Raw genomic sequence first — 16,002 nt, forward strand, 5'->3', positions numbered from 1 at the left:
GAGGAACTAGTGGAAGTTTTTTGTGGTAATCAGCATGCAACAAATGCCATCTATTGATCTCAGTTTATACTGAACACAGAATACTCCTTTGAAACTCAAAGATCCGACCCATCTTTGAAGCTTATTTTACTGTATTCGTCATTGTTTCCAGCATAATGTTTAAATTTAGATCACTACAGTTATTTGTAACCAGAGACAGATGACTAGACATTGTGAGCTTGTAATGAGTTCATGATACAGTATGTTACCTTGTTATCATTTGGTCATTGTGTAACAACCGTTGCCTGATTCTCCCAGGAGACCCATCAAATGATTCCTACATGTGTGTGAAGAAGGACCCAGCAGAGGCCCCCATGTCTGAACCTCCACTTAAGAATGCTGTGGTAGTTGCTGGATCAGAAGCGATGCTTCAGTGCGTCATCAAGGGAAAACCTGTTCCCAGTGGTAAGATATCTCAGACCTAAGCTACAATATTTAAATGCTTGCTATGTGGCTCTTTAAAATTATCTCATGGTATCTTCTTATGTATGATTAATACCAATACCAGTAACAAGTAACAGTGGAGACACATTTAGTGATTAGTGAACACATATCATAACATGGTTTGAAATTAACACTGACCAAATGCAGGTGAAAATCAATTTTGAACCCGTCAATTTGACAGATTGTGATTCATTAAATTATATAACTAGACATACCGTTTTAATGAGATTGACAGCATCAGTGGCTTCAGCTTGTAAAACACTTCCAGGAAAGTTCATGTCAAAATCTGTGCAGAATCAGTGGAAATACTCAGTTTGTAAGCCATGATGTAAATATCATCAAATTTGTGCTGCATTTGCGCAGACCTGTTTACATGAACATGACCATCACTAGGCAACCAAATGACTCACGCTGCTGTTTGATTTGTGTCATCTGAGAAGAGTTTCATAACAGTAATACAATTTTATAAATATATACGAACAGTGCTGTCCAAAATGTTCTCTTTTCATCTTATAATAATTTAAAAGTAACAATGTTACAATACCTTCATTTTTTCACATTTTATGTTGCTGCCTTATGTTAAACTGCTTTAAATAACTTTTTTTGGACCCCATCCAAGCTGACAGAGCTTGAGAGGTGAAGAGGTGAGGCGAAGGATGGCAGATAATTGCCAAATGTCAATATGCAAATCTTGTTGCATCTTACCCAAAAAGACTGTTGTAAAGGTTCTTCAACTAAGTACCGAATTAAGGGTATGAATACTTATGCAATGTACTTATTACAGTTTTTTAGTTTTTTAGTTTTTTTTTTTTATAAATTGATGAAGTTGTGACAGTTCTGTTTTTACTTTGTCATTATGGTGCATGGAATGTAGATTTTATGCGAGGAAAAAGTAATTTACAACAGTTTAACATAAGACGGCAACGTAACAAAATGTGTGAAAAAAATTTAGGGGTATGAATACTTTCGCAAGGCACTGTAAGTATCACTAAAAAACAGTAATAATAATTTTTATTTTTATTTAATAATAATGACAATATAAACACATTACATCCATGCATGACAGCTATCACTATTTCACTAAGCAAAAGTGTGTATAATCAACAGAATACATTTGTTGACTCCTCTGAACAAACCTGATAGTAATACATTACTGTCTAGCAATGCTGACATTTTTGTCCTCCAAGTGCTTCTGCTATCTTTGGCTAGTGGAGAAGCCTAGTAAGTGTTTCCTTTTTAGGCCACAAAGTACACTGCACTTTTATAGTGTCCCTTGTTCTCTCATATAATTGCAGCCTTGTTTCATTACCTTGTGTAATATTATTGATTTTGGCTTCAAAATAAACCACTGATGAAATATAGTTTAAATCCTAGGATGTTTTTCTTCAGATCTGGTTTGATAACTAATATATGCACCTTCCTCCATCTGGCCATCTGTGATCAAGGATTCATCCATGTGTGATGATCGACATCCATGTCATTTTGAGTAAAATAGGCTTAATGGAGTATTTTTTTTTAAACATTACTCTGTATGTTTTTATATATGATGAAAGTATCAGCAAATCTATCTACAAAGCAGCTTTCCTTCTCTGCAAAAAGGACTAGAGACAATAATTTTGACTAACACTGGAAAGGTTATGAAATTGAGGATATTTTTCTTCAAAGAAAAAAAAGACAGTGAGCATAACAACTGAAACAAGACATATTTACATTTTTTAGAGAATTGCTGTGACAAGTTTAACCTAGCAGCACTTCTGTGACACATTTCAACAAATGAATGTTCCTGGAATTTTCCATTAAGCCACAGCCTTTGTTCTGTGCTGGGGGCACTATCTTTCATAAGTGGAAAAACTTTGATTGGATCAGGGACACAAGGTAAATCTATTATCTCCCCAGCTGTGGTCACTTAGAAGTCTCACTCAGAGCCATCTGCTTTTGTTCATTGGCCAAGATCCATTGCAGTTTTTCTATTCTGTTGCCAAGCATTACACTGCCATGACTACATTAATGTTAGGAAATAAAACCCAAGTGCTGTAATGAACTGTGAAAGTCTGAGTGGGTGGAATCAAATTAGTGACATTCAGTACTTCAACGTATTTTATTGTGCTGATGTTGATAGCAAATTTATGACATGAAATAATGGCTGCTTAAAGAAGTTGTTTTTGCTAGTAAGGGAACAACATGTAGTCAGGCAGCCCTTCACAACAATAATCTATGACTGTTTTGTTTTGTTTTGTGATGGTTGTTCATTAATCCCTTGTTTGTTCTGAACAGTTAAACTAAGCACTGTTCTTTTGAAAAATCCTGCAGGTCCTATTTATTATTCCAGCATATTTTTACATATTTGAACCCTTACCAGCAGTGACTGTAGGATTTTGGACAACTGAGATACTCAAACACAACTATTGAAAAAGTTTCAAACATTCACTGATGCTACAGAAGGAAACATAATGCATTAAGAGCAGGGGGTGAAAACTTTTGAACAGTATGAAGATGTCCAAGTTTTTCTTATTTTGTTGAAATATCTTTTTTTTTCCATTTAGTACTGCCCTTCAGAAGCAACAGAAAATACTTGCATGTTCCCCAGAAGACAAATTAAGTACAATAAGTTATCTTACTTTTTTTCTTCTTTAATTTTTTTTTATCTCCATTGAAATAAAAAAACTATTCTCAAGAATCACCAAGTCAGGGGAAAATGCTAACTAACCATGTCATACCAACCTCAACCACTAAGTGTCACTATCAATTTACATAAAAACTAATACTTACAACATGTCTTTTATCTCCGTGGTCACCAAACTCGGTCCTTGATTAGCTGGTTCAGGTGTGTTTGATTAGGGTCTGAGCTAAACTCTGTAGGACTCTGGCTCTGCAGGACCGAGTTTGGTGACTCCTGGTTTATCTGTTGATTTGTGGTTGATTGGTATCATGGTACAATAAGAAATTGGTCACACTTTATATTAGGTGGCCTTAACTACTATGTACTTACATCACAAAATAAGTACAATGTACTTATTGTGTTCATATTGTATTGCAAAACACGTTTGCTTCTATTAAGGCGGGATACGGGTAAGGTTAGGGACAGGTTTGGTGGTATGGGTAGGTTTAAGCAGTGGTTCTCAATCCTGGTCCTGGGGGACCCCTGCTCTGCACATTTTGCATGTCTCCCTTATTTAACACACCTGATTGAGATCATCAGCTCATTAGGAGAGAGATCCATGAACTGAACTAACAAGTTGAAGATCTCAATCAGGTGTGTTAAATAAGAGAGACATCCAAAATGTGCAGAGCAGGGGTCCTCCAGGACTAGGATTGAGAACCACTGGGTTTAAGGTTGGGTTAAGGTGTAAGGGATGGGTCAGCAGTGTGTAATTACATGAATTACAGATGTAATGAAATATAGGTATATTTAAAAATATAAGTACAATGTAAAAACATGTATGTACACAATAAGTGCATTGTACCAAATGATTAATTTAAAATGTACATAGTAGTTAAGGCCACCTAATATAAAGTGGGACCGGAAATTTAGCAAATCATAATCATAATATATCATGGAACCTGTTGTTATACTAGATGACAAATAGGCCTTAAGATAACTCCAATTGTCTAGTTCAGTGGTTCCCAACCTCGTTCCTGGAGGCCCACCTACCCATCTAACACAGGGGTTGTCAATTCCAGTCCTGGGGGACCTCTGCTCTGCACATTTTGCATGTGTCCCTTATTTAACACACCTGATTGAGATCATCAGCTTGTTAGTTCAGATGGATCTCTCTCCTAATGATCTCAATCAGGTGTGTTAAATCAGGGAGACATGCAAAATGTGCAGAGCAGGGGTCCCCCAGGACTGGAATTGAGAACAACTGATCTGACACCCCTGATTCAATTCATCAGCTCATTAGTAGTGACTGCAAGACTTGAATTGGGTGTGTCTGGTAAGGAAGACATACAAAACGTGCAGGGCAGAAGGGCCTTCAGGAACGTGGTTGGGAAGCACTGGTCTAATTACATTGCAGAAAAACATTATCAACAGCTTTAGTTGGTCACACTTTTTTTCTTCTGTAACAATGTCCCCATTTTGCTTGCTACTGCAAGAACTGAACTGACATGGACTCCACAAAATGTAATGTCATTATTAGAAGGTTTTGCTGTTTACATAAAATTAAAAAGAATTTAATCAATAATTATGAATTACAAAATTATAATTGCCTATTTGAAATAGGTTTGGTTTAGGGGGCATTTGCCTCCACTCTACCCTATTTTAGAATACTATAGAAATTTTAGAGGATTTTACAACTTCACATTGTATTTTAGAGGCTTTTATTTTCTAAAGCTGAAAATACAGGGCTTCTCAGAGTTGTGTTCTATCTAGCACAACAAACATGTAGACAGAGCCACCCAACATACTGTAAAATACGGAAAGTTCTAGAATGTAAATCAGATCAAATGTCATCTTCCTTATTTCTTTATTTACATTTTTCACAATATGTGTCCAAAATGTGCTTACATGTGATTAGTGATCTACAGAATCTCTTATTTGCATTTTACTCTGTTTCACGTAAACCTTTTTTTATTATTATTATTTCTAGGTTTAAATGAAACTGTGTCTCAGACTTCTGAACCCCATTGTATTTATTTCATTTAATATAAACAGCAACACTGTACATGTAGATATTTCTGCAAGTAATTCTATTTTAAGCTAAGGCATGAACTTTGCATGGTGCACATGACTTGTAACTGTTCTGTTTTGCCAAGCAGGTCCTGCTGAGTCATCTCTGACAATTACCAGACCGATGCAGGATGTGAAGGTCAATGCAGGAGAGATAGCCTTATTTGAATGTTTCATAACTGGGCCGCAGACTGTGGATGTTGATTGGCTAGCTAATGGGAAATTGATACAGCCAGCACTATTTGATTGTAAGATGCAGTTTGATGGACACCGATGCCGTCTTCTGTTCAAATCTGCGCATGAAGATGACAGTGGAAGCTATACTTGCAAAATTAGTTCAGCAAAAGGTAGGAGTCATCATTGCATAATTTATGCATCAGTATTAGGCTGCCTGTTATTTAATGTTATGTTAATCTTCTTTCCCATACATTTTCATTTTATTCCAACATCTCTGATTAATATTCTTGTTCTTGTTTGTATGGTACAGAAGAGCTAATTTGCACAGCTAATCTTCTGGTGATTCCATCTAAGGAGCCACTCATTACACGGAAACTGGAAACATTGGAGGCTACTGAGGGCCGGTCTGCACAATTTGATTGCAAAGTCAGTGGATCTCCCCCTCCTAAAGTCACATGGACTCATTGTGGTAAAAACTGACAAAGTTAACTTTTAACCATTTTTTTTATGGAATAAAAGACATTTGTCAACACTGATTAAACATACCTATTTTGTGTCCTAGAACAACCTGTGGTGGAGACTGATAATATTCGCATTCTCAAAGTAAATGGGCATCACTCACTGTTCATCAATCACGTTAACAAGGAGAGTGAGGGATTGTACACAGTAATTGCTCGAAATGTCCATGGAGTAGCAGAAAGCTCAGCTGAACTCTATGTACAGGAACCACGACCAGCCATATCCACTCACATGTACGTAGACAAACTCTTCTTAACAATATCTAATTAAAAAAAGAATATATATACAGTCAAGACTGAAATTATTCATACCCTTGGCAAATTCTGACTTAAAGTTACTTTTATTCAACCAGCATGTTTTTTTTTTTCAATTAAATGACACAGATGTCTCCCAGAACATAATAAGACAATGTACAAAAGGCATCATTGTGGAAAAAAATTATTACTCATCTTTTATTTACATTTGAACAAAAAGTGACATGTCCAAAATTATTCATACCCTTCTCAATAATCAGTAGAAAAACCTTTATTGGCAGCATATTACAGCAATCAAATGCTTCCTATAATGGCTGATCAGCTTTTTGCATGTCTCCACTGGTATTTTTGCCCATTCATCTTTGGCGATGAGCTCCAACTCTTTCTGGTTGGAGGTTCTCCTTGCCATCACCCTAAACGTTAGCTCTCTCCACAGATTCTTAATTGGATTTAAGTCAGGAAATGGCTGGGCCACTGCAAAACGTTAATGTTTTTGTCTGCTAACCATTTCTTCACTTTTGCTGTGTGTTTTGGGTCGTTGTCATGCTGAAATGTCGACTGATGCCCAAGGCCAAGTTTCTCTGCAGACTGCCTGATGTTGTTGTTGAGAATTTTGATGCATTGCTCCTTTTTCATGGTGCTATTTACTGTGATTAGGTTCCCTGGTCCACCGGCTAAAAACACTCCCAAAACATTAGGTTCCCACCACCATGTTTGACAGTGGGGATGGTGTTCTTAGGGTTGAAGGCTTCTCCTTTTTACGCCAAATGAAGGCTACATCATTATGGCCAAACAATTAAATTTTTGTTTCATCTGACCATAAAACAGAAGACCAGAAGTCTTCTTCTTTGTCCAGATGAGCATTTGCAAAGGCCAAGTGGGCTCTTGTGTGCCTTATCTGGAGAAGCGGTGTCCTCCTTGGTCTGCGTCCGTGGAACCCAGCGGTGTGAAGTCTGTTGGACTGTCTGCCTTGAGATGTTGCCTCCAGCAGAGCTCAGATTCATCAGGATGGCCTTGGTGGTGATCCATGGATTCTTTTTTACCTCTCTCACTATCCTCCTGGCCAGCACGGGTGTCACTTTTGGCTTCCAACCACGTCCTCTGAGATTTTTCACTGTGCGGAACGTCTTGTATTTTTTAATAATACTTTGCACTATAGCTACTGGAACTTCAAAACATTTAGATCCTGACTCCTTTGCCATGACTGTCCACAAACCAACAGCAGAGAGCTTCTGTTTTTCACCAGTTGAATTGATTAAAACAGCTGTTCCCAATAAATCAGGGTAATTGGGATGCTTTAGAACAGCTTGGACTATTTGGAATGGTATAGAACTTTGGATTTTCCCATAGACTGTGACAGTTTGCAAAGGAAATGAATAATTTTGGACATGCCACTTTTTGTTTAAATGTAAATAAAAGCTGAGAAATATTTTTTTCCACAATGATGCCTCTTGTACATCATCTTATTATCTTTTGGGAGAAGCCTTTGTCATTTCCGGTCAAAAAAAAAAAAACTTGGTAGTTCAATAAAAGTAACTTTAAGTCAGAATTTGCCAGGGGTATGAATAATTTCGGGCTTAATTGTATATATATATATATTTTTTTTTTTTAATTATTATTTATTATTATTATTTATTTTTTTTACCTTTCTTTACCCCTTTACTCAGTCTTCTGTTTGTTTGTTTTTCACTCTTAAGGTCAAGGTTAGAAAAGATGCCATCAATCCCTGAGGAGCCTGAGGTGTTTGAGGGAGAGGTGGAACGCAGGACAATGCCAGACTTCATAAAACCTCTCAGTGACCTGGAAGTGGTAGAAGGGAAAGAAGCAATATTGAAGTGCAGGGTGACAGGCCTGCCATATCCCAAAATTATTTGGTACCACAATGGCATGAAGATAGAGAGCTCTGATGACAGAAAGATGATACAGTGTAAGTCCACAAAATATTGTCAGAGGCATTCTAAAGGATGTTTATGGCCCATCTTTAGTTTAATAGACTATTGAGACTTTTATTTATGAGGTTCTTATAGGTTTTATACATTTATTGTTTCCCGAATACATGTCGTCTTCAAACATATCCTACCATGTACTTCTTCTAGACAGGGATGTTCACAGTCTGGTCATTAATTCTGTGTGTCATGGCCACAGTGGTGTGTATAAATGTGTCATCTCCAATAAGGTGGGAAAGGCCGTCTGCTATTCTCATTTATATGTTGCAGGTAAGATGGAACTTTTTGTCATATATGTTAGTATTGTAACATCTCAAGTGTCCACCTCACTCACATTGTAGTTTCTTGACAGTTAGCCTTCCTGAGCCACCTGATGATCCTCCAGTAATTGAGTCTATAACTGGGAGAACAGTCTCACTGAGCTGGAAAATTCCAAACAATCTGGATCCATCCATAGGTAAATTTGTCTGTCTTTTCTTAAACTGAACTGATACGATAGTTCCTTAGATTATTGTCACCCCCTTATTTAACACACTTGATTCAGATCACCAGCTCATTATGCTCATTATATATTTTCCATGTCCTTTGTATATTTCAGATCCTGCTTCACTTATGTACATTGTTCAACAGCAAGCTCTAGGCTCCACCCAGTGGACAACCATTGCCTCCAGCCTCAAAGACACCTCTTACACAGCCACCTCTCTTTCTAAAAGAGTGTGTTATTCCTTTAGAGTCATTAGTACCACTGGAAAAGCATCCAGCAAACCCTCACAGTCCACTGACCTGGTCCAACTTATTGACAGAGGTATTTAAAAGATTTGTGCTTGAATTCTGCCTGTACTCAGTAGATAAACATGGAGATATTTGTTACTTTCTGATGACATATGTTTATTTTCTCCTTGGTGGCACATATATCCTCCTGTTCTGCACTTTTAATGAATGCAGCTGTCATTGTTATAGCCTTACTTCACTGTAAATCATCTCAGCAGGCCAAAGCAAACCCACATAAACCTTTTTTTTTTTTTTTTGTGAAATGCTGGCTGTGCCATTGCCTGAAGGATGCGCATTGCATCTGGACATTGTGAAAACATTCATTATTATTCATTTTTTCCATCACAGGACAGTATTTACGCAAAGCTCCAGTCATTCTGGACAAGCCTGATATTGTGTATGTAGTTGAGAACCAGCCTATCACCGTCACAATAACCCTAAATCATGTCCAAGCAACAAGCACATGGAAAAGGTTAGTGTCAAATGCAAACCAAACAATTAAAAATTAATACTGCAGTATAAAGTGTGTATTATATTAATATGTCTATAATATTAAGTAAGCCATTGTTTACCAGAAGGGGAGTGGTGCTTCTCAACAAACCTGGTGCATTAGAGATGACCATGCCTGATGATGACCAACATGCCCTACACATTCCCAAAGTGAAAAGCACAGATGTAGGTCAACTCATTTTCATGGCAAACAACCAGTATGGCAGTGACCTCTGTACTCTACAGCTGGTAATGGCAGGTAAATGCACTTTTTTGGTCGCAATCAGCTCTGACAAACTTGTAAGTCTATGTAATAAATGAAAATCTGTTCCTTTTAAGGGGGTCTCTGCAAACAATAATTAGACTTCAGTGTGTTCCAGATGATGCACATACAGTTAGATTGTGGGACATAAAGAAGGGGTTAGATTAATGTAATGAACTCATGCATAACCCAGTATGACCGCAGCAAAAAGATTAGTAACATCAAAACTCAATAAGTTCTTGTGACGTGAACCAATGAAATAAAATCAATGAGTTTTTTTGTTTGTTTGTTTTTCTTCAGTATTAATTGTCTGCATTAATCCTGCTTCAGGTGTTCTGTTTTTAAATTGTTCTGACTGTTTTTTACTGTGCCTTTCAGTGCCCCCTTCATTTGAGACCATCATGGAGGACTTGGATGTGTGTGTGGGGGAAACTTCTCGTTTTGCTGTGGTTGTAGACGGGAAACCTGACCCTGATATCCTCTGGTATAAGGTCAGTTTGCACTTTTGATTATCATGCCTAATATTTCAACATTTTTTTCTGTCCTTTGTGATTCCACTCATTTGTATTTTTTGTCTTTAGGACAATATCCTTCTGGCAGAGAGTAGTCATTTTACCTTTGTGTATGATGACAGAGAGTGCTCACTTGTGGTTCTGAATGCTCAGCCTGAGGACGAAGGAGTCTACACTTGCACTGCTAAGAACCTGGCTGGGTCAGTGTCTTGTAAGGCTGAGCTTATTGTTCAGACTGGTGAGTGATTTAAATTATTTTGAATATGGCTTAGCTCGAAACAGATCTAGAGAATAATTCACTCAGAAGAAACTAGATATGTATGCTTACAGTTAACAGGGTGATGTTGTTTATATATACTGTACAGTTTAAGTCAAAAGTTGCAGAATCTGCAAAATTTTAATTATTTTACAAAAATAAGAGGGATCATACAAAATGAATAAGATATTTCTCATAAAATATGTTTGCATATAGTCCACAAGAGAATATAATAGTTGAATTTATAAAAACAATATACAGATAATTTACTCACCCCCTTGTCATCCAAGATGTTTTTTCGCATACGTCATGCGTGACCTTTCGACGTGAGTACGTAGAGTCGCGAATGCGCACTACAAGCCCTAGTGCTGGACAAGTTTCAGTGCTTATAAGGTATGTAAAAATATATTTTTCAAAGAAAATGATCGAACGTTTCGGTAGACAAGACCCTTTTTGTTGGCTGGGATCGTTTACAGCCATTTGAAGCCGCATTTAAACGGCATTTTGAAGATTAAAAAATCGGGGCACCATTTAAGTCCATTATATGGAGAAATTGCCAGATATGTTTATTTAAAAAACATAATTTCTTGACGACTGAAGAAAAAAAGGCATAAATATCTTGGATGACATTTACAGACAATTATCTGTAAATTGTTGTTCTGAAAGTGAACTACTCCTTTAAGTGATAGTTGTTCATGAGTCCCTTGTTTGTCCTGAACAGTTAAACTGCCCGTTGTTCTTCAGAAACGTCCTTCAGGTCCCACAGATTCTTTGGTTTTTCAGTGTTTTTGTGTATATCAACCTCTTCCAACAATGACTGTATGATTTTGAGATCCATCTTTTCACACTGAGGACAAATGAGGGATATGTAACTATTACAGAAGTTTCAAATGCTCACTAATGTTTCAAAGTGAAAACGATGCATTAAGAAAGTGAAAAACTATGCATTAAGAAATTTGAAGATCGGGGTAAATTTTAATTATTTTGTCTTCTGGAAAACATGTAAATATCTTCTATAGCTTCTGAAGGGCAGTACTAAATGAAAAAAAATATTATATTTAGGCAAAATAAGAAAAATGTACACATCTTCTGTTCAAAAGTTTACACCCCCGGCTCTTAATGCATAGTTTTTCCTTCTGGAGCATCAGTGAGCGATTGAACCTTCTGTAATAGTTGCATATGAGTCCCTCAGTTGTCCTCAGTGTGAAAAAATGGATCTCAAAATCATAGTCATTGTTGAAAAGAAAGAGTTCAAATACAAAAAATGCTGAAAAACCAAAGAATCTGTGGGACCTGAAGGACTTTTTTTGAAGAACAGCAGGCAGTTTAACTGTTCAGGACAAACAAGCGACTCATGAACAACTATCACTAAAAAAAACAACAACAAAAAATGGAGCTGTGAAACATTCAGGTAACAACACAGTATCAACAATCGGAACAGAGTATTTTTTTTTTTTTTTTCATAAATTACTAACTATAACTATTATGTTCTCTTGTGGACTATATGTAAACGTCTTTTATGTGAAATATCTTATTTTGGTCAGTATTAAAAAAAAAAACATGCATTTTGTATGATCCCTCTTATTTTTGGTAAAATAATGACCATTTTGCATATTCTGCAAGGACTTCTACTGTACACGTCTATAAAATGTCCCCATTTAAATGCATGTGTGTGGGTGTGTTTACAATTTCACAGCCAAAAATGTGGAGGAGGAGGAAGAGCAAATGGAAGATGAAGGCACAATTCTACGGAGGATGCGTAGGCTGACTGATTACTATGACCTACAGAAAGAGATTGGCAGGTCAGACACCATACCAGAAGGACACTCCTGCTTATAGTTTCATTATTATTAAGAGTATGCTGTATATACTGTATTTGGATCTGAGTGTCTGTAATGTTCTTGCTCACAGAGGGGCTTTTTCATATGTCAAGCGAGTGACACAGAAAAATGGGCAAATATTGGCAGCAAAATTCATCTCGTTGCGGGCACAGAGAAAGGCTTCTGCCCTGAAAGAGATGACCCTCCTATCACAGTTAGACCATGAGAAGATCATCCACTTCTATGATGCATTTGAAAAGAGGCATGTAGTGGTCATTATTACTGAACTGTATCCTTTCCCTCTGATTAATTGTCCTTTCTAACTCTGTTGTTAAAAAAGATGTTTGCTTGCATTATTATCTTTAACTGATTATAAAGATGCCACGAAGAGCTTTTGGAGAGAATAACAAAAAGAACAACGATCTTAGAATCTGAGGTTGGTGTTTTAACTGTGTATTCAGTAACTATTATTTGCTGTTACACGATGTTAAAACAAAATCAGTGAATTACTGACAGATTAATATAACCCACAGAATTAATGTTCATGTTCTGCATGCAGGTTCGGTCTATCATATGGCAACTACTTGAAGGTATCGACTATCTTCACCGGAATGACATAATTCACCTTGATATAAAGGTCAATAGATAAAAGTGTACCATTTACTAAATGCTTTGCTAATCATTGCAAATGACTGTTCTTGACATTTCAGAGGAAAATAATTATATAGTGTGTTTGTCTTTCAGCCTGAAAACATCCTCATGGCAGACCAAAAAAGTGATCACATTCGTATTTGTGATTTTGGAAATGCTCTGAAAGTCAAACCAAATGAAGAATTGTACTGCAAATATGGCACACCGGAATTTATTGCTCCTGAGATTGTAAACCAGTCACCCATCTCTAAATCTACAGACATTTGGTAAAAGACCATTGCATCACCATCTTTCTGACTTTCTGACAGACTTTCATTCTCTATATTTTCTGAAACATTTTTTAATCTCCACAGGTCAGTGGGTTGCATAACTTACTTATGGTATGTATATTTGTAGGTAACACATTTTTTTGATACTCCACTTTATACATTGTAATAACTATACATTTCAATTTAATGTCATTTAACTCTCATTAGAGTATTAGAAGACTGTTAGGTTAGGGTTGGCAGACTTGCGAAATGAATGTTAGTATAGCAGACAGTCTACAGTTACTCCTATGACTGGTAGTTGACAAAGAAACTGTAACTGCAAAGTCACTTATAGTTAGCAGAATGTCTAAAGTGGACTATGTTACCTATTTGTACTCATCACTGATATAATTTTGCATTCGGTGCTAAGTGTGAAATTATGTATCATGTCTGTTTATTCACGTAATTTACAGCCTAACAGGAGTTTCTCCATTTGCTGGGGAAAATGATCGTGACACTTTGCTGAACATTAGGAACTATAATGTTGCATTTGAGGAGAGCATGTTCAAAGACCTTTGTAGAGAAGCAAAAGGATTCATCATAAAGCTCCTTGTAGCAAGCAAACTGTAAGTGTTTATTGCACCACAATCACTGAGGTAAATGTCTGGCTATTGTAATTGCCATGAAGTAATGCGGTCTTAAATTTGTTTAATCATTTGTTCTTTAGGAGACCTGATGCCACAGAATGTCTTCTTCATCCTTGGTTCAAGGTAAGATAAAACTGCAAACAGACTGTAGTACTGATTAAAGTAATACAATTTCAAATGTATCACTTTTGGTAACTTTGACTATTACTAAAATGAGTCCTGTGTGCAAAATACATAGCTTCCATACAACAGAAACACCACAGAGATGTCCTTGAAATGTATTTTTAGAGCACAATTGTCACGACCACACACAAAGGGAGAAGGTGAGTATCTTTCAAGGTATTTATTAACAAACGTGCACAGTTCAACACACGTGCAAACGGGTGAATAATGTCTCTGTGGTCAAATCTTCAAACATAACACAACAGGTGAGTTCAAGTTCATAAGGATCATAGCGTTAGCAACAGTCACTTCCCTCTGACACGATTAACGTGTTTCACAGGAGAACATCAGAGCAATCCACGGGGAGCACAGGAGAACATCAGAAGAATCCACGAGGAGCACAGGAGAGACAACAGGAGGGGGAGAAGATCCACAGAGAAGCATCCATGCAACTTCGATACCAGCCGGTGAGTGAGTGAATGAGGTAAGTATTTGAAGGGTGTGGTGATTGCTGGTGCAGGTGACGGTGATTAGAATTCTGGTGATGGTTCACGGGTGTGCTGTGGTGGTGATTGGCTGGTTGGTGGAGGATCGTGGTGATTGGGGCTGAGGGAACGTGCAGAGGGTGTGACATCACCCCCTCCTCCACGGGTGACTCCTGGCACCCAAGAACGGCGACGGGGACGACCACGACCTCTGGGAGCTGGGCGTTCGGGATGTTGGCGGTGGAATTCCTCGAGGAGAGTCGGGTCCAGGATGTCGTCACGGGGTATCCACGATCTCTCCTCGGGTCCGAACCCCTCCCAGTCCACTAGGTACTGGAGCTGGCCGTTCCGCCGCCGGGAGTCTAGGATTTCTTGGACTTGGTAGATGTTATCTCCAAGGATCTCTGGCGGGTCGGGAGGAGGAGGTGACTCCGATTCTGTGGAGGAAGGGAACAGGGGTTCAGTGTGGCGTTTGAGTAGGGAAACGTGAAACGAGGGAGCGATTCTGTAATGTGGAGGTAGGTTTAGACGGTAGGTGACAGGGTTGATTTGTGAGTGCACGGTGAAGGGCCCTATGTAGCGGGGACTCAGCTTCCTGCTGGGCAGCCGGAGGCGTATGTCTCGAGTGGACAGCCATACTAGGTCCCCGGGGAGGTAAACTGGGTTGGGTAGCCTACGACGGTTGGCGTGTTCCGTATGCCTCCGTACTGCCCGCTGGAGATGGACGTGCGCTGAGTCCCACACCCTCTCGCTCTCTCGGAACCAGTGATCTACCGCGGGCACCTCGGAGGACTCTCCAGTCCATGGAAACAGAGCTGGTTGATAACCTAGAATACATTGGAATGGGGTTAGACCAGTAGAGGTTTGACGGAGGGAATTTTGCGCATACTCAGCCCACGGTAGATACTGGCTCCAGGTGTTTTGATGTTGGGAACAGTACGTCCGAAGGTAGCGGGAGATTTCCTGTATTTTCCGTTCGGTCTGCCCGTTCGTTTGAGGGTGATATCCGGATGACAGGCTGACTGTGGTACCCAGGAGTTGGAAGAAGGCCCGCCAGACCCTGGAAACGAATTGGGGTCCCCGATCGGACACGATGTCTTCTGGGAGTCCGAAGTTCCGGAATACATTGTGGAACAGTGCTTCTGCGGTTTCTAGTGCTGTGGGGAGACCTTTGAGAGGTATTAATTTGCAAGCTTTTGAGAATCGATCGACTACCACTAAAATTGTGGTGTAACCCTGAGAGGGGGGCAGGTCTGTGGCGAAGTCAATGCCCAAGTGTGTCCAGGGTCGGCGGGGAATAGGTAATGGTTGTAATTTACCTTCAGGTAAGCGGCGTGGGGTTGTGTTAACGGCGCAGACCGAACATCCTTGGACGTACCGTTCCACTTCCCTGCTCATGTTGGGCCACCAATATTTCTGCTGGAGGAGCGAGAGGGTTCGCCTGCTGCCAGGATGTCCTGAGCCGGGGGACGTGTGCGTACTATCCAGCAGAAGGGGTCTGAGACGGCTTGGGACATAGACACGACCCGGGGGAAGCTCCGGTGGTGCAGGTTCCTCGAAGGTGGCGGCTCGTATATCTTCATCCAGCTGCCATAGTATGGGTGCGAGAAAGACAGATGGGGGTAGAATTGGATCAGGATCGTCAGAGGTA

General features: G+C 38.9%; 1 protein-coding gene across 1 annotated transcript in view; it reads left to right on the top strand.

Moving 5' to 3' along the window:
* Positions 1-16,002, top strand: part of spega (striated muscle enriched protein kinase a) — a 63,794-nt gene that overhangs the window by 36,701 nt on the left and 11,091 nt on the right. The window contains exons 5-24 of the mRNA XM_073851190.1: positions 301-441; positions 5,239-5,499; positions 5,640-5,798; positions 5,892-6,081; positions 7,800-8,029; positions 8,199-8,318; positions 8,401-8,505; positions 8,647-8,853; positions 9,168-9,291; positions 9,395-9,567; positions 9,949-10,061; positions 10,152-10,320; positions 12,035-12,140; positions 12,250-12,447; positions 12,537-12,594; positions 12,718-12,795; positions 12,903-13,075; positions 13,163-13,189; positions 13,531-13,683; positions 13,785-13,827. Of these exons, the coding sequence (XP_073707291.1) occupies positions 301-441; positions 5,239-5,499; positions 5,640-5,798; positions 5,892-6,081; positions 7,800-8,029; positions 8,199-8,318; positions 8,401-8,505; positions 8,647-8,853; positions 9,168-9,291; positions 9,395-9,567; positions 9,949-10,061; positions 10,152-10,320; positions 12,035-12,140; positions 12,250-12,447; positions 12,537-12,594; positions 12,718-12,795; positions 12,903-13,075; positions 13,163-13,189; positions 13,531-13,683; positions 13,785-13,827 (2,828 nt within the window). The remainder of the gene's footprint in view (positions 1-300; positions 442-5,238; positions 5,500-5,639; positions 5,799-5,891; positions 6,082-7,799; positions 8,030-8,198; positions 8,319-8,400; positions 8,506-8,646; positions 8,854-9,167; positions 9,292-9,394; positions 9,568-9,948; positions 10,062-10,151; positions 10,321-12,034; positions 12,141-12,249; positions 12,448-12,536; positions 12,595-12,717; positions 12,796-12,902; positions 13,076-13,162; positions 13,190-13,530; positions 13,684-13,784; positions 13,828-16,002) is intronic.

Source organism: Garra rufa, chromosome 12 (genome assembly GCF_049309525.1).
Source record: "Garra rufa chromosome 12, GarRuf1.0, whole genome shotgun sequence".
Taxonomy (NCBI): domain Eukaryota; kingdom Metazoa; phylum Chordata; class Actinopteri; order Cypriniformes; family Cyprinidae; genus Garra; species Garra rufa.